This window comes from Chlamydomonas reinhardtii, chromosome 12 (genome assembly GCF_000002595.2).
Source record: "Chlamydomonas reinhardtii strain CC-503 cw92 mt+ chromosome 12, whole genome shotgun sequence".
In the NCBI taxonomy this organism is placed as follows: domain Eukaryota; kingdom Viridiplantae; phylum Chlorophyta; class Chlorophyceae; order Chlamydomonadales; family Chlamydomonadaceae; genus Chlamydomonas; species Chlamydomonas reinhardtii.
Window position 1 is genome coordinate 6,381,591 of NC_057015.1, and position 13,174 is coordinate 6,394,764.

General features: G+C 63.5%; 3 protein-coding genes across 3 annotated transcripts in view; 2 read left to right on the forward strand and 1 right to left on the reverse strand.

Moving 5' to 3' along the window:
• The window catches only part of CHLRE_12g537581v5 (uncharacterized protein), a 7,906-nt gene extending 5,984 nt beyond the window's left edge, over positions 1-1,922 (reverse strand). Inside the window, exons 1-5 of the mRNA XM_043068682.1 lie at positions 1,383-1,922; positions 1,234-1,307; positions 1,037-1,104; positions 821-941; positions 293-402 (exon numbers count right to left, since the gene is read on the reverse strand). Of these exons, the coding sequence (XP_042918777.1) occupies positions 293-402; positions 821-941; positions 1,037-1,104; positions 1,234-1,307; positions 1,383-1,534 (525 nt within the window). The 5' untranslated portion in view covers positions 1,535-1,922. The remainder of the gene's footprint in view (positions 1-292; positions 403-820; positions 942-1,036; positions 1,105-1,233; positions 1,308-1,382) is intronic.
• A 290-nt stretch (positions 1,923-2,212) lies between these two features.
• On the forward strand, positions 2,213-4,672 carry CHLRE_12g537611v5 (uncharacterized protein). The gene is made up of 4 exons (XM_001692924.2): positions 2,213-3,063; positions 3,299-3,373; positions 3,732-3,869; positions 4,236-4,672. The coding sequence occupies exons 1-4, from the start codon at positions 2,923-2,925 to the stop codon at positions 4,278-4,280; spliced, it is 399 nt and encodes a 132-aa protein (XP_001692976.2). The 5' UTR covers positions 2,213-2,922; the 3' UTR covers positions 4,281-4,672.
• A 370-nt stretch (positions 4,673-5,042) lies between these two features.
• CHLRE_12g537641v5 (uncharacterized protein) lies at positions 5,043-13,174 on the forward strand. The gene is made up of 12 exons (XM_043068683.1): positions 5,043-5,479; positions 5,589-5,760; positions 6,370-6,425; positions 7,175-7,251; positions 7,580-7,726; positions 8,404-8,561; positions 10,308-10,466; positions 10,930-11,031; positions 11,438-11,591; positions 11,761-11,877; positions 12,171-12,230; positions 12,434-13,174. Exons 1-12 carry the CDS (start codon positions 5,185-5,187, stop codon positions 12,560-12,562), a joined length of 1,626 nt encoding a protein of 541 aa, XP_042918778.1. The 5' UTR covers positions 5,043-5,184; the 3' UTR covers positions 12,563-13,174.

The following is a 13,174-nucleotide window of genomic DNA, read 5'->3' on the forward strand; positions in this document are numbered from 1 at the left end:
GCAGGCGGGGTTGGGGTGAGGCGGGGTGCGCCTGAGGCGGTGTGAGCGTGAGGCGGGGTGGGGTTTGAGGCGGGGGTGCATATGCTGTCTAGGCGTAGGAAAGACGCACAGCCGTGATCCCATCCCGCGACCCAACCGCAACTCCGCAGCTCTCACCCTGCATCCTTTTTGGCACCGGTTTCCTCCGCCTTCCTCGGCCCCCTCCCTCTCCTAACCCTCCCTGCCCTGTCCCTGCTCCCCCCCCAGCTCCCCCCTATCCCCTCCCCACACCCTTGCCCCCCCCCCCGCTCACCAGGTCAATGGTGCCGATGTTGTGCTGCGCAATGGCCGCCATGTGCTCGGGCTTGTCACGGATGGCCAGGATGCCGCCGTGCACTGCGGGGTGCAGCGTCTTGACGCGGCCTGTGTGTGGGGGGGTGGGGGGAGGAGGGGGAGGGGTGGAGGAGGGGGGGTGAGGATGGTGGGGGAGAGGGGGAGGGGGAGGGGTGAGGGGAGTGGGAGGGGGGGGGTTGGGGGGGAGGTAGGGTTCGATAGAGACACGCCGCGGGGGCTCCAGAGGGGCATGCGGCTGGTTGAGCGCCATGGTAGGGTGGGGCAGCCGGCAGCGGGAGCAGTGGGTGGGTGTTCTGGGTGGGGGGGTGGCTGGGGAGGTGGCATGCAAGGGCTACCGGCTGAGCGGGCGGCGGCGAGGCAACGGAGTGCAGGATGCAACATCCCCTACACGCCCTGCCCAGTCGCCGCCTCCCTGCCCCCTCGTGTGGAGCCCAGTAGCAACCGCCATGCCCCTGCAACCATCAGCACCATACGTTGCACGACCCACCATCCAGCATCTCGGGGAAGCCAGTCACGTCCTCGACCTTGATGCAAGGCACACCCGAGTTGGAGATGGTGGTGGCGGTGCCGCCGGTCGACACAATCTCAATGCCCAGCTCCTTCAGGCCCTGTGGCGACCAGGAACGCGCGGGGTTGCGTTGTTAACCTAGCTGTGGAGGTATTGAACAAGCGAGGCGCGCAGAGGCTCGCTCTTTCGGCTCACCTTGACGAGCATGTCGAGGTTGGTCTTGTCGGACAGCGAAATCAGGGCGCGCGGCTTGCCGGTGGACGCTGCAATGCAACAAGTATGGTTTCAATTGCCCGAATATCAAATTGTTGGTGGCATTCGTGCACCACCGCGAAAAGTCACCCAAACCTTCCATTTTCCGTCGCCCAAAGCCCTTGTGGCCCCTTGCTCACCCGCGCCGGCCGCCGAGCTCGACGACGGCGAGGGAGGAGCGGCGGTGGCGCGTAGCATCTGGCGAGCGGCGCGACTGCAACGTGCAATGTGGGCCGGTGGCGTTAGGGCGTGTCGGCGATCGTCGCGGCCGCCAGCTTTCCGTGCTCACCCGACCAGCAGCGACGAGCTGTCAGCGACCGCAGGGCGACCGGCCAGCAGAGGCTTGGCCACAACGCGAGGCTGAACGGCGGCAGGCACCTGAGCCTCGCTGCGCACAGAAGCGACCGACTTTGCCGAACGAAGCGACTGCATAGCGGCCATTTCCCCTTCTGTGTGAGTGAGGTCGCACACAAACGCACAAGAAAAACAATTGAATGGGCAATGTGGCGCTGGGTCTGTATACTCGCACTGCACGCCCCAACGTGCAACGATTGGCCCATGCACGCAGGCGTGTTGTGCGCCGCAAGCGGCCCACGAGCAGCGGCGGTTGGCAGTATTAGTTACTCAGCAAGACGCACTATCGAATGTGTTAAAGGCTTATTGGGCGCGAGCCAGGAGCACGCGGCGCCCAACATGGGTGTTGCACTCGCCAACATTTTCATTTTCGCAAGGGAAGAGAAGACACGCGCATGATGACTTGATACGCGTATCGTCCCTACGCAACTTCGACGCCTGCGCTGTAAGGACTCGGTGCCGCACATACTTAATCGCGTTGGGGTGGGGAGGGAGGGGGAGCGAGGGGAGTCCAAGTCGACCCGGTGCCATATGCTTTAGAACGGGCCCCCACGCTGCCCATCGCATATATACATCTATGATAGTCATCCTAGTGTACTCATCCAATGACCCGGCCGGATAGGCACGCATGCTGGCTCCATGCTCGGTATGCACGCCAGCTGCAGGCAAGCGTGAGTCACTGCGCCGGTTACTGGCTGGTGCTCTGCCCTTCCTTTTGCACTCGCATTACTTTTCAACTTTCCAGCACCACGGCATAATGTCCGACGATTCTGAGTACGCGTCGAACATGTGCCCACGCACATGGCAGTACAGAAGTTTGAGTGAGGGACCCGAGCGGTGAAACGATGTGTCTTCAGCGCACAGCACTGTGTCAATGCTGTTGCCTCATACCCGTGCCCAAAGTTCCGGCTACCAAGGCCATGGTTCGAAGGCGTAGGACAACGGCATGGCAACGGGTTTCCACTAACCGCCACACCCCTGCAGCCCAGGCTCCAGGTGGCCAAATCAGACTTCTAGGCAGCTTAAACGGGACAGACATAACCGGGCGCGTGACGATGCTCGCAGCACGGTGCAGAAGCCCGCAAAAGCTGCCTCGACGAGACATGTCTGAGGGTGCATTGTGCAATTTCTGCAGCGCGGGGCACAGGTTCTCTAGTCAAACGCGCCCCTTACTAAAGCGTTGCTGTTATTGAGGAATGCCAGTGGTCGGAGGCAGCTGACGGAAAGCAGGAGAAAAGCCGGGTCATGTCACGGTTGCTCGTTGCATGCGCTCGTACGTCGCGTCTTCGCTAAAGCCTTCTATTTGCTGCTGCTTGATACATATTCCGCTACACGTACTGCATTCTGGATGCTAATAGCTGTAGCTTTCCCTTTGTTACCGCCGTTCTTGTGAGCAGACATCTGCCTCGATTGCTCTTGCTCTTCGGCCAGCGCTTCTCCTGCAAATGCGTGCCAGGAAGCCCTGCGCGTGGCATATGCTAGCCATTGCGGGCCTTGTCGCGGCTGCCTGCGCGAGCGTTGCGTTCGCTCAGTATGACATCGTCCTGGACGTCGTGGACGCCCTGGACCCGGAGACCGAGGCGGCCCTGACACGACTGGACACCGCGGCGTTCAAGGCAAGCCAATTGAGTGTTGGCAACGCTCGGACGGTTTCCAAGTGCTCGAGTCCTGCTATGGGCCCCCCATCCCGCCTCGCTGTGTGCCTAGCGGCATTATCCTCAGACCTGAGCGCCAGACGCCTCCTGCACCCAGGCGGCGCCTTGCAGCCAACCGTCCAATGCCCGAGCTACTTCACCCGCTTCCATTCCACGCCCTGCAAGATGCCCGCCCCCCTGACACGCCTGTCCACAGACTGATGTCAACCTGGACGACGACGGGTGGACGTTTGTGATCGGCAACCTCCGCTTCCTCCCGCCCAACGCCACGGTGCGTGCGTTGGCGGACGTTGCCGGCAATAACCTGTCGCATCCCGCGAATTAGGGTGGCCTTTGGTGGCCTAAAGTGACTCGGGATGAAACCGCACCCCTCCCGCCTGTTACGTCACCTCGCAGCAATTCCCTCGCTCATTGCCGCTCATCGCCGCTCACGCACTGCCGTCCGCCTTTCCATGCGACCGCGATGTCACGCCACCGCCTGACATGCCACACTTCCAGGTTCCCTTCAAGCTAGTTCTGCACCGTTCACACCACTCGCACAATCCTGCCACCAGCACTGTACCACGCTGGAGTCCGCTGTGCCCCCCTCCCTCCCCCCTCCCCCCCTGCTCCTCACGAGCGCCCCGCAGGAGGTGACCAGCTGGTCCGAGCACGTGGACGGCCACGTGTGTGACAAGGTGCTGGTGCTGGCTCAGGCCGAGGACTGCAGGCAGGTGTCCATCGCGCACGACGGCTACTCCACCGCCTTCATTGGAGTCAAGCTGCTGGTGAGACACGGGCGGGGTAGAGGCGGGGTAGAGGGCGTGGGTAGAGGTGGGAGACGGGCGTGGGAGACGGGCGTGGGAGACGGGAGTGGGAGACGGGTGGAGGGGGGAGAGGCAGCAGAAACGGGGGGGTGGGGGGGAGGGGGGGCAGTAGAGGGGAAGCTGACACGGACGCGACGAGGTGGCATGAGGTGGCACGGGGTTTTGGCGTAGCTGGATGGGGTGTGGGGTGAGCGTGTGGGACTTGCTGTGTTCCGTGCTTCCACCTGCCCACCGACGCCATCGCCAGGCAACCCGCCACTCCGGCCCCACACCTCCCTCCCGCACTGCCCCTCGCCGCCCGCGTGTGCCGCCCCTGGCCCCAAACAGAACCCCCTGACGGTCCTGGGCGATATCTGGGACTTCAGCGCTTGAGAGGGTGCCGCACTGCTGGTTGCCGGTGCAGTGACGCTGCAGGCTCAGTGCGGGGCCTTCAAAATTGTAGTACATTGATTGGCGTTGACTGTACGGGCGTGGCGTGGACGAGTAACCCGCAGGAACTGCAGACTGTGCTGTGGCACGCCGGGGAACTCCTGCTGCCTGCGGGCTTCAGAAGCCCGTGTGTGCGTCTGTGTACTAGTTAAGTTGAAGCGTTGGCCAAGCATTTGCGAAGATGGAGTGATGGACGTGTTGAATTGATACGATTTAGCTTCTGAGGCGATGTGAAGGCACTGCATGAGCAGGGGCTCATTCTGGGATTTCTGGCTCGAAAGCGGGGGGTGTCCAGTTCTTTGAAGCGCGTAGATATCGTGTAACGCAGCGTCACAATGCACGATCACAATGATAAGTGCTCACGTGCAGGGGATTCGCGCGAGAAACTTCACTCGGCAGCAGGGGCCCGCTTCGCCCACCTAAGAAGGGGGCTGTGCGCGTTCAGGGGTACACGGTGGACATTCGGGACAGGCGTTGCAGATGGGTGGGAGGGGACAGTTCGTGCGAGATCTGTGGGGCAGGCACGGTAATTGATGGGGGCGCCTGAAAAGACAGATGAGCCAGTGCGGACCGGAGGTGGGAGTGGGGGACCAGGAGGCTCCGGGGCCGACGAGGGGGACCTGGGGCGATCGACGCCAGAAGGACCTGGATCCAGTGTGCCGCACATCGAGTGGCGATGAAGAGCCGCAGCATCACAACGTCCGTAGCTAAGACGCGGTTGCACAAGAAATAACAATACTTTGTACTTCAAGGCTCGCCGAGCGTTTTGCAAACGCATAAGCTGAACTTGTTCTTGACTTGGGTCTCCCATAGGGCCGCGCCCTAGAGCGGCGCTAGCTATAGTGAAATGGAGCAGGTGGAGGCACAGGCACGGGCGCTGCTCGCGCAAGCGACAGCGCATGCCGCGCCCATCGTCGACGAGGTGGCAAAGCTGGCGCTTCCAGTCGCAGAGCCTGTCTACAAGGCGCACTTGCAGTTCCAGGAGTTCCTTTCGGCGAACCACAACCTGATCCCACACATGGCTTGGGAAGAGAGTGCATCTGGAACGTTGGGCCTCTCGCTCTCCCAGTTTCGGTTTACGCTTGCCCTATTCGCTAGCGTGATTCTAGTCGCTGGCGTGCGGCTTTTCCGCAACCCCACACGTAAGCGCGCCGGGTCAGCGGTGATCGCGCCCGAATCCTGGCGGCCCATCAGGTGCACCTTGCGCCACCGCTGCTCACGTCGACACAAATACTCTTGCTCTGATTGCAGTGCGGCACCTGTACGCGGTGGCCACGGGCATCCTGATCATCTACTACCCCTTCGGCAGCAGCATAATGCATGTGCTGCCGATGGCCGTGGCCGCGTACCTAGCGATGCTGCTGGCGCCTCGGCGGGCCGGGCTCATTGCCTGGTGCACCGTGTTCCCCTATCTCATCTACCTGTGAGTCGCAGCTTCCATGTCAAACGTGGGCCGGCAGTGTCGGCCCTAGGCTGGCAAGGGTGGGGCGGGGAGGGATGGGGTCGGGTTGGCTCGGCTTGTTGTGCGCATCAGGAGTGGCTTCCGTGCCAAATAGATAAGCACGAGGATGACCACGTGTTTGCGTGGACCCGCCAAGGCCAGGGGGCCAGATGTTGACGGTGTGGGCGTGTTGGGCAGGCCCTGCGCGGCTGCGACTTGTGACCGCTCGGTCAGCAGCTCGGCCAGCGGGTGGCTCCGGGGCAGGGAGCCAGTTACGGGGGTGGTCGGGTTGCAAGTGCGTTCGCGGGCAGCAGCAGCAGCAGCTGCAGAAGCCGACGCAGCTGAATGGCGCCTTCTGCTACTTAGGGAGGGCGCCGGAGGCCTGTGGCGCGCTGTGGCCCGGGGCACGCGGGGGCTACCGGGTTTTGCCTGCGTGCCCACATGCGCCCACATGCCGTATCCTGTCTGCTTACGCGGCTGTAACTGTCCCCGCACGTGCGGCACTGCCTCACCCCTTCCGACGCGCCGCCGCCTCCACACCGCCCCCCGCCTGCCTGCTGTGTACCGTATGTCTCTCTGGCGCGTGCACAGTCACGTGGTGAACGCCAGTGGCGAGTCCTGGAAGACGGGCAACATGGACTTCACAGGTGGGAGAGGGCGGGGGCTGGGGGTTGGGGTTGGGGGTTGGGGGTTGGGGGTGGAGGGGTGGGCAGTGGCAGTGGGCAGTCCCAAATGCGAGTTGAGCTGTGGAGTTGTAGCTGGGTATTGGAGGGTGGGGGCTGGCGGGAGCTGTGGGACGCCAGGGTCTGGGCGGGGGTTCGGCGGGTGTGGGAACATCGGAGTGGAGGCGAGCAGCCCGGAGGAGGGAGACTGGAGGACAGGGGGGTCGAGGGGTGGAGGGAGGGAAAAGCAGGGGCAGTGGGGCGGGCGGCTGGTACCGTGCGGGCGCTGCTGGCGCGGGGACTGGGCTGTGCGGCCGCATGTGCAGTACTGTATGTTGAACTAGCGTGAGCGACGTCAGGGAAAAGCGCTGACACGGTGGGGTCCATTACTTCGCGTCGTTAGGCTTGGGTATATGAGTGCTGGTCGCACAGATGCACACCCGTCAATACGTAGGTATGTCAGGTGCCGGTGGGGCCGCGGCCGTGAACCCAGTGCCCGCACCGGCCCCCTGCAACGACCTGTCTCCATCACCTCGTTGACCCGTCTTGAGCAATCATGCATGGAACCGCCTCGCCTTGCCGCTGCTGCGCGCTGCGGACGGCGCGGCTGACACGCACGCCCCCCCCGTAACAACGCGTCTACTATGCTACTGTACCTGCCTGCGCCTTCACTTCTTAACTAATCATGAATGTACCCCCCCCGCCTGCACCCCCGCCTGCCCCCGCTGCTTCAGGCGGCGCCATGGTGGCGGTGCTGAAGCTCATCTCCATCTGCGTGTGCCGCGCCGACAGCTTCCGCAAGAACAAGGAGGTGTGGGGGGGAGGAGGGGGGTTCTAGATACGGCACCAGCCCAAACTCAACCGAAGCCGATGCAAAATGGGGAGGAGGGCGAGGAGGGCGAGGAGGGCGAGGAGGGAGGGGTTCATGCACAGGATACCGCCACACGGCACATGGGCGTGACGGAGTGCAGCGGTGCAGGCCGGGTTACCGTAAAGCGCCTCTGCGTGCTCCCTGACACGCACACACGCACACGCACACAACCTTGACCATTCCGTCCTCCACATGAACGGCTAACCCCCCCCGTCTATCATTCCCCTATCTGGTCATGAATGCGACCCCCCCCCTTCCACACACACAGGACCTGTCTCCCTACCAGTCCGCGCACCAGCTGACGCGCACGCCGTCGCCCCTGGAGTTTGTGAGCTACCTGTTCGGGCTGGGCAACCTGCTGGCCGGCCCCTTCTACGAGTTCAGCGACTACAAGGCGTTCATGAGCCTCAAGGGGGTGAGAGGAGTGGAGGGTGTGTGTGGGCGGGAGGAGGGAGAAAGAGGGACACAGAGGGGGGGTTGAGGAGGGGGGTATGTGCCCGGGCCCAATGTAAGTTCCCCCAGGAAGCCCATCCAGTCACAGGGGGCAGGGGTGAGGAGGGGGTTTGGGGTGGAGAGGAGTGAGAAGAACAGAGAGGGGGTGGGGCAGGTACCAGAGTGTCGAGTGTGGGCGTGTGGGGGTCTGGGTACGGGGTCTGGGTCAAGGAGGCTCAGGGCTAATGTCAACAGTTGGCAAAGCGGCAACTCGCAATGCAGCGCACCAATAAACGTTACCCGCACCCGCGTATCTCCTCCACGCGGCGGGGGCGGGAGTAGTGGGAGCGCAGATTGTCCTTTCCTAGGCCCAGACCAAAACGGCACGGTCAGCCCTCTACATGGGCCGTTGCTAGCCCGTTCCACTGGGACATCCCCACCGCACACACAACGCACGCCCCGCACATACCGCACACCGCGCACATGCATCCCGCTCCCTTTCCATTTTTCATGTGTTTGCCCCGCTGCCCCTTGCGCACGCCTTCGAATCCGGAACCCGGCGTCATCCGCCCCTCACCTCCACCCCTCCACCTCCCCCCTCACGCCCACCCTCCACCCCACCCTCCACCCCATTCCCACCCCACTGCCTGCCCCTCCCAGCCCTGGGACCCCAAGGGCCCCTCGGGCGCGGGCGGCCGCCGCCTGCCGCCAGTGCTGCTGCACGGCCTGGCGGCGCTGCTGGAGGGGCTGTGGCACATGGGCGTCTACCTGGCGCTCACTCTCAACGGCTGGAGCATGGAGCACTACCACTCGGACTGGTGCGGAGCGGGAGGACAGGAGGAGGGGGAGGAGGGGGAGGAGGGGGGGAGGGGGGGGAGGAGGAGGAGGAGGGGAGGGGGTTAACGTTGAACCAATCCCGTAAGGAAACAGTCGCGCGGCAAGGAGAACTGCAGCTGCAAAAGCGCGTCGTTGTACATCACCGTATGTAGTCGGGCGGGCTTGGGCAATGTAGCGGCAGGTGGAAGGAGCAGTCCAGAGCAGCTCCGAAGTCATGTCAACAGTGCGAGCCGCGCGCGGACCCCGTCGCCCAACTAGTTGCAAGCTTATACTAACATACTCTGGAAGCGCCAGGTAGAAGCGTCCAGCAGCCGGGCGCGACGGACATGTGGGGGATGGCAAGGCGGCGAGTATGAGTAGAAGTCGTGGAAGTAGCGAAGCAGGGCAGTACAAGGCTATGGGATCCCGCGCGCGGCTTGACAAAGGAAGAAAGAGGGAGAAAGGAGGGAGGGCGGCAGTGTTAAGTGGCAAGAGTGCATGGGCTCGGCGTGAGATGGGGCGGCCGTGGCATGGGCGGGGAGACGAAGCGGCGGGATGGGTGGGTGGGTGCGAGCAGGGCGCGGGCCGCCGAACGGCTCCCTCGCTACCCTGCCGGCGAGGACGCGCACACGCATGAGTGCGCGCCCACTGGGGCATGGATGCGTGGATGCGATGGGGGCGATGCGAAGGCGGGTTGGCCATGTTCAGAACCGGGCATCGCCGTGGCGGAACCCCGTCATCAGCACAGGCCGTGCGCCGATGGGACCAACACTCACGCACACGCACGGACCCACGAGCACGCAAACGCACGCACACGCACGCGCACATATACATACACGCACACACGCACAAAGACACACACATGCACATACAGCGTGCACGCAGCCACGGACAGCAGACTAACAGCCGCACACACACACACACACACACACACACACACACACACACACACACACACACACACACACACACACACACACACACACACACACGCACACACACACACACACACACACACACACAAAGACACACATACACACGCACACGCACAAACACACACACGCACACACGGAAACACATACGCACGTACACACAGACAAAAACAAACAAAAACAAACAGCACGCAAACACATCAACCCACACCACACCCGCGCACACGCACGCAAGCACGTACGCACACAGGGACGGGGACGCAGGACCAGCACGCAAACACGCACCAACGCAAACACGCAGGGAGAACACCGCAGCACACGCGGAACAGAGCACGCAGAACAAACACGACAGCCCCGACTCCAAATCAGCGGGGAAGACGGACACACCAACGAGGGACAAACCCGCACATCCCAACCGGAGACGAATGCGAGTGTGCGGATGCATGGGGTCGGGGGAGAGGGGCGGGGGCGGGCGCGGGGGGCGGGGGCGGGGGGCCCGCGTGTCCGCGTAGGTAGTGGCGGACACGGGCGAGCAGGTCGAGGCGAGGCACGGCAACGACGTCCGGCGGGTGTGGCGGTTGGGGAACGCCGCGCCGCTGGAGGGGAGGGGGAGGGGGAGGGGGAGGAGGGGGAGGGGGAGGGGGAGGGGGAGGGGGAGGGGGAGGGGGAGGGGGAGGGGGAGGGGGAGGGGGAGGGGGGATTGTTGATACCAGCTCAAACGAAAGTCAACCCAATGCAAAAGAGCGAGGAGAGGAGCGTGGCCATGTGATCCCCCCACATCTCCCCACCCCTCCTCCCCTACCCTCGCCTCCCCAGGTACTACTCCCAGCCGCTGTACATCCGCGTGGGCTCCTTCTGCGTCATCGGCGCCGTGTACCAGCTGCGCTACTACTTCACATGGAAGATCACGGAGGCCAGCTACGTGTTCGCGGGGCTGGACTGGCAGGGCTGGGCCGCAGACGGCAAGCCGCAGTGGTGAGCAGGCGACGGGAAGGGAGGGGCGGAGGAGAGGGGAGGGGAGGGGGAGGGGAGGGTTGTAGATACCAGCCCAAACTAAACCGAACCCAAATGCAATGGAGCGGGGAGGAGAGCGTGGCCGATGCTTGACGACGGAGGGAAGGGGAGGGGGGAGGGGGGAGGGAGAGAGGGTAGCCATTCATGCGCATGGTTTGTATGAAGCAGGAGGGGGCAGGGGAGGGTTGGGAGGACACGGCTGCCATTGCAGTGGGGCTCGTACGACGGCAGTGTGGGGCGAGGGGTCTGTCGGTGTCAGTACGATTGGGGGAGGGGGAGGGCGGCGCGCATGCTGGCTAGGACCATGCATACACCGCAGCTGCCGCCATCTGCCACTGGTCCTACCGCCTCCGCCACCCGCCCCAATAATCCCGCCGCGCCCGGCCTCTGCTGTCGCCCTGTTGTCGCTGTCGCTCCTCCTCAGGGGCCGCTGCCGCAACTGCTCCTTCCTGGGGGTGTGGCTGGCGGACTCGGCGCGCAACGTGCCGCTCAACTGGAACATCGCCACGGGCGTGTTCCTGCGCCGGTGAGGGGGGAGGGAGGGGGGAGGGGGGTTACATTCGTGATAAATTAAAAAAGGAGGGGGGGGTGGCGCGAGGGTGGGGGGCGTGGCGTAGCGTGTGCGGGGGCCGTGTGTGTTCGTGTGTAGGCGGGGGGGACGTGTGTCTGGTGCAGCAGGTACGGGTGACTGGGAAGGGATGTGAACTGGGGTGAAGTAACCGGGATGGGGGCATGCTCCGCGGTGGGCTGTCAAGGGCTGTGGTGGGCTCACACGATATGAGATTGGGATGCGGGCCGGCTCCCCGGGGCCGTTGTACCTGTGTCTCACCCCCTCCTCCCCACCGCCGCTTCCTCCCAAATCCCTCCTCCTCCCAACCCCCCCTCTCCCAACCACCTCCTCCCCGCCTCCCGCCTCCCGCCTGCCCTCGCAGCTACGTGTACGAGCGCGTGGCTCCGGCGCCGCCCCGCAAGCCCGGCTTCCAGTCGCTGCTGTTCACGCAGCTCATCAGCGCCGTGTGGCACGGGCTGTACCCGGGCTACCTGCTGTTCTTCACGGGCACAGCCGTGTGGATCTACTTCTCGCAGGTGGGAGCGGGAGGGGGGAAGGGGGAAAGGGGGAAGGGGGAGCGGGGCAGGGGGAAGGGGGGCAGTCGCTGGGGAAGGGGGCCGGTGGGTACATGCCCCATCCCAACACGGTAGTCATGGTAACGTCGGGGGAACCACCCAACCAACCCAACCGCCCAACCGCCCACAGGTGGTGTTCAAGGCCGAGGCCTACCTGCCCAAGGCGCTGGTGGCCAGCCTGCCGTACCGGGCCGTCAAGATCGCCTGGACCACCTTCGTGCTCAACTACATGGCGGCGGCTTTCCAGGTGCGTGCGTGCGTGGGTGGTTGTGTGTGTGTGTGTGTATGTGTGTGTGTGTGTGTGTGTGTTAAAGAGCACAAGGAAAACGTTGCGCAAAGACAGTGTATGCGATGCAGCAAGCTGTGTGTGTGTGTGTGTGGTGGGGGGGGGGGGGGCGCGCGTGTAGAGGGGTGTGGTGTTCATAAGGTGGGTGGTTGGTGTGGGCTGGGCGGGTCAAGCCCACCCCATGGGTTCTGTGCAACGGCCGCCTTCTCCTGCCTATCGTACTCATACCCGGAACTATCCTCCCCCGTCCGCAGCTGCTGGACTGGCAGCAGAGCATCACCAGCTATGCCTCCGTCGCCTTCTTCCCATGGAAGGTAAAACACGCGCTGCACTGCCTTGCGTGAGCAGCTTGTGGCACCGCTCCGAGCGCAGCTCACGCTTTGTGAACACGCTTTTATAACTCCACGCCCCGACCCTATACGTAAACCGTACCTCATGTGCACATACACAAACACATTTTGTACATACACACACGCACACACGCACGCACGCACACGCAACTCCCCCCCCCCTGCAGGTGATGCTTGTGGTGAACGTGCTGGGTAGCTTCATCAAGCCCAAGCGCAGCCCCAAGCCCAAGGCGGGCGCGGGGGCCGCCAACGGCAGCGCTAACGGCGCAAAGGCGAATGGCGTCAAGGCCGAGTGAAGGCCGAGGCATCACGATGCGCTGCAGACCACAGCAGACCGCAGAGGATGAGCCTGTGCAAGCCGCGCGTTTCCGGAAATGTGGTGTATGGTACTTCCCGTCTTGCTACTACGGCGCTAAGCACGAGCTGGCACGATTCTGTGCCTGAGGTTGAGTAGCGCGCCTTGTGTCGCGAATAGGCGAAATGCTGACTGACACTCTTTGCTCTTAAAGATCCTAGAAAGGCATGGTCCATGGGCAGCTGCACCCAGGCTGCTGCTGTGGATCGCCGGGGGTCGCTCTTGCATAGCAGTCGTGGTGGCACCTGAGGTAGGACGTGACGTGCACAGATGACACTTGCTGTTTTTTGTGGGTGCGGGTTGGGGGGAGGCAGCATCAGGCCAAATTTTGAGGTGTTGTTGGCAACTGGCAAGAAGAGCTGATATACGGGTTGTGTTGTGTGATGTCCTGATGATGGAAGATGCGGGGCTGGCTTAAGCCCTCGAGGCCTGACAGGCCGACAACAACTGGGTTGTGTTGTGCATCGCGGTGTATCAAGAAGGCACCTAGTGAGGAAATGGCTGCGCATGTGCTCCTATGTGATCTTGGGCATGGCTAGCGGGGGGCTTACGC

Bases quoted from the DNA above. Each gene is read 5' to 3' on its own strand.
- CHLRE_12g537611v5 (XM_001692924.2), top strand. From the start codon at position 2,923: ATGCTAGCCATTGCGGGCCTTGTCGCGGCTGCCTGCGCGAGCGTTGCG. The intron at 3,064-3,298 runs GCAAGCCAATTG...GCCTGTCCACAG, and splicing joins TGGACACCGCGGCGTTCAAG to ACTGATGTCAACCTGGACGA. The intron at 3,374-3,731 runs GTGCGTGCGTTG...AGCGCCCCGCAG, and splicing joins TCCTCCCGCCCAACGCCACG to GAGGTGACCAGCTGGTCCGA.
- CHLRE_12g537641v5 (XM_043068683.1), top strand. From the start codon at position 5,185: ATGGAGCAGGTGGAGGCACAGGCACGGGCGCTGCTCGCGCAAGCGACA. The intron at 7,727-8,403 runs GTGAGAGGAGTG...TGCCCCTCCCAG, and splicing joins CGTTCATGAGCCTCAAGGGG to CCCTGGGACCCCAAGGGCCC. The intron at 11,032-11,437 runs GTGAGGGGGGAG...CTGCCCTCGCAG, and splicing joins ACGGGCGTGTTCCTGCGCCG to CTACGTGTACGAGCGCGTGG.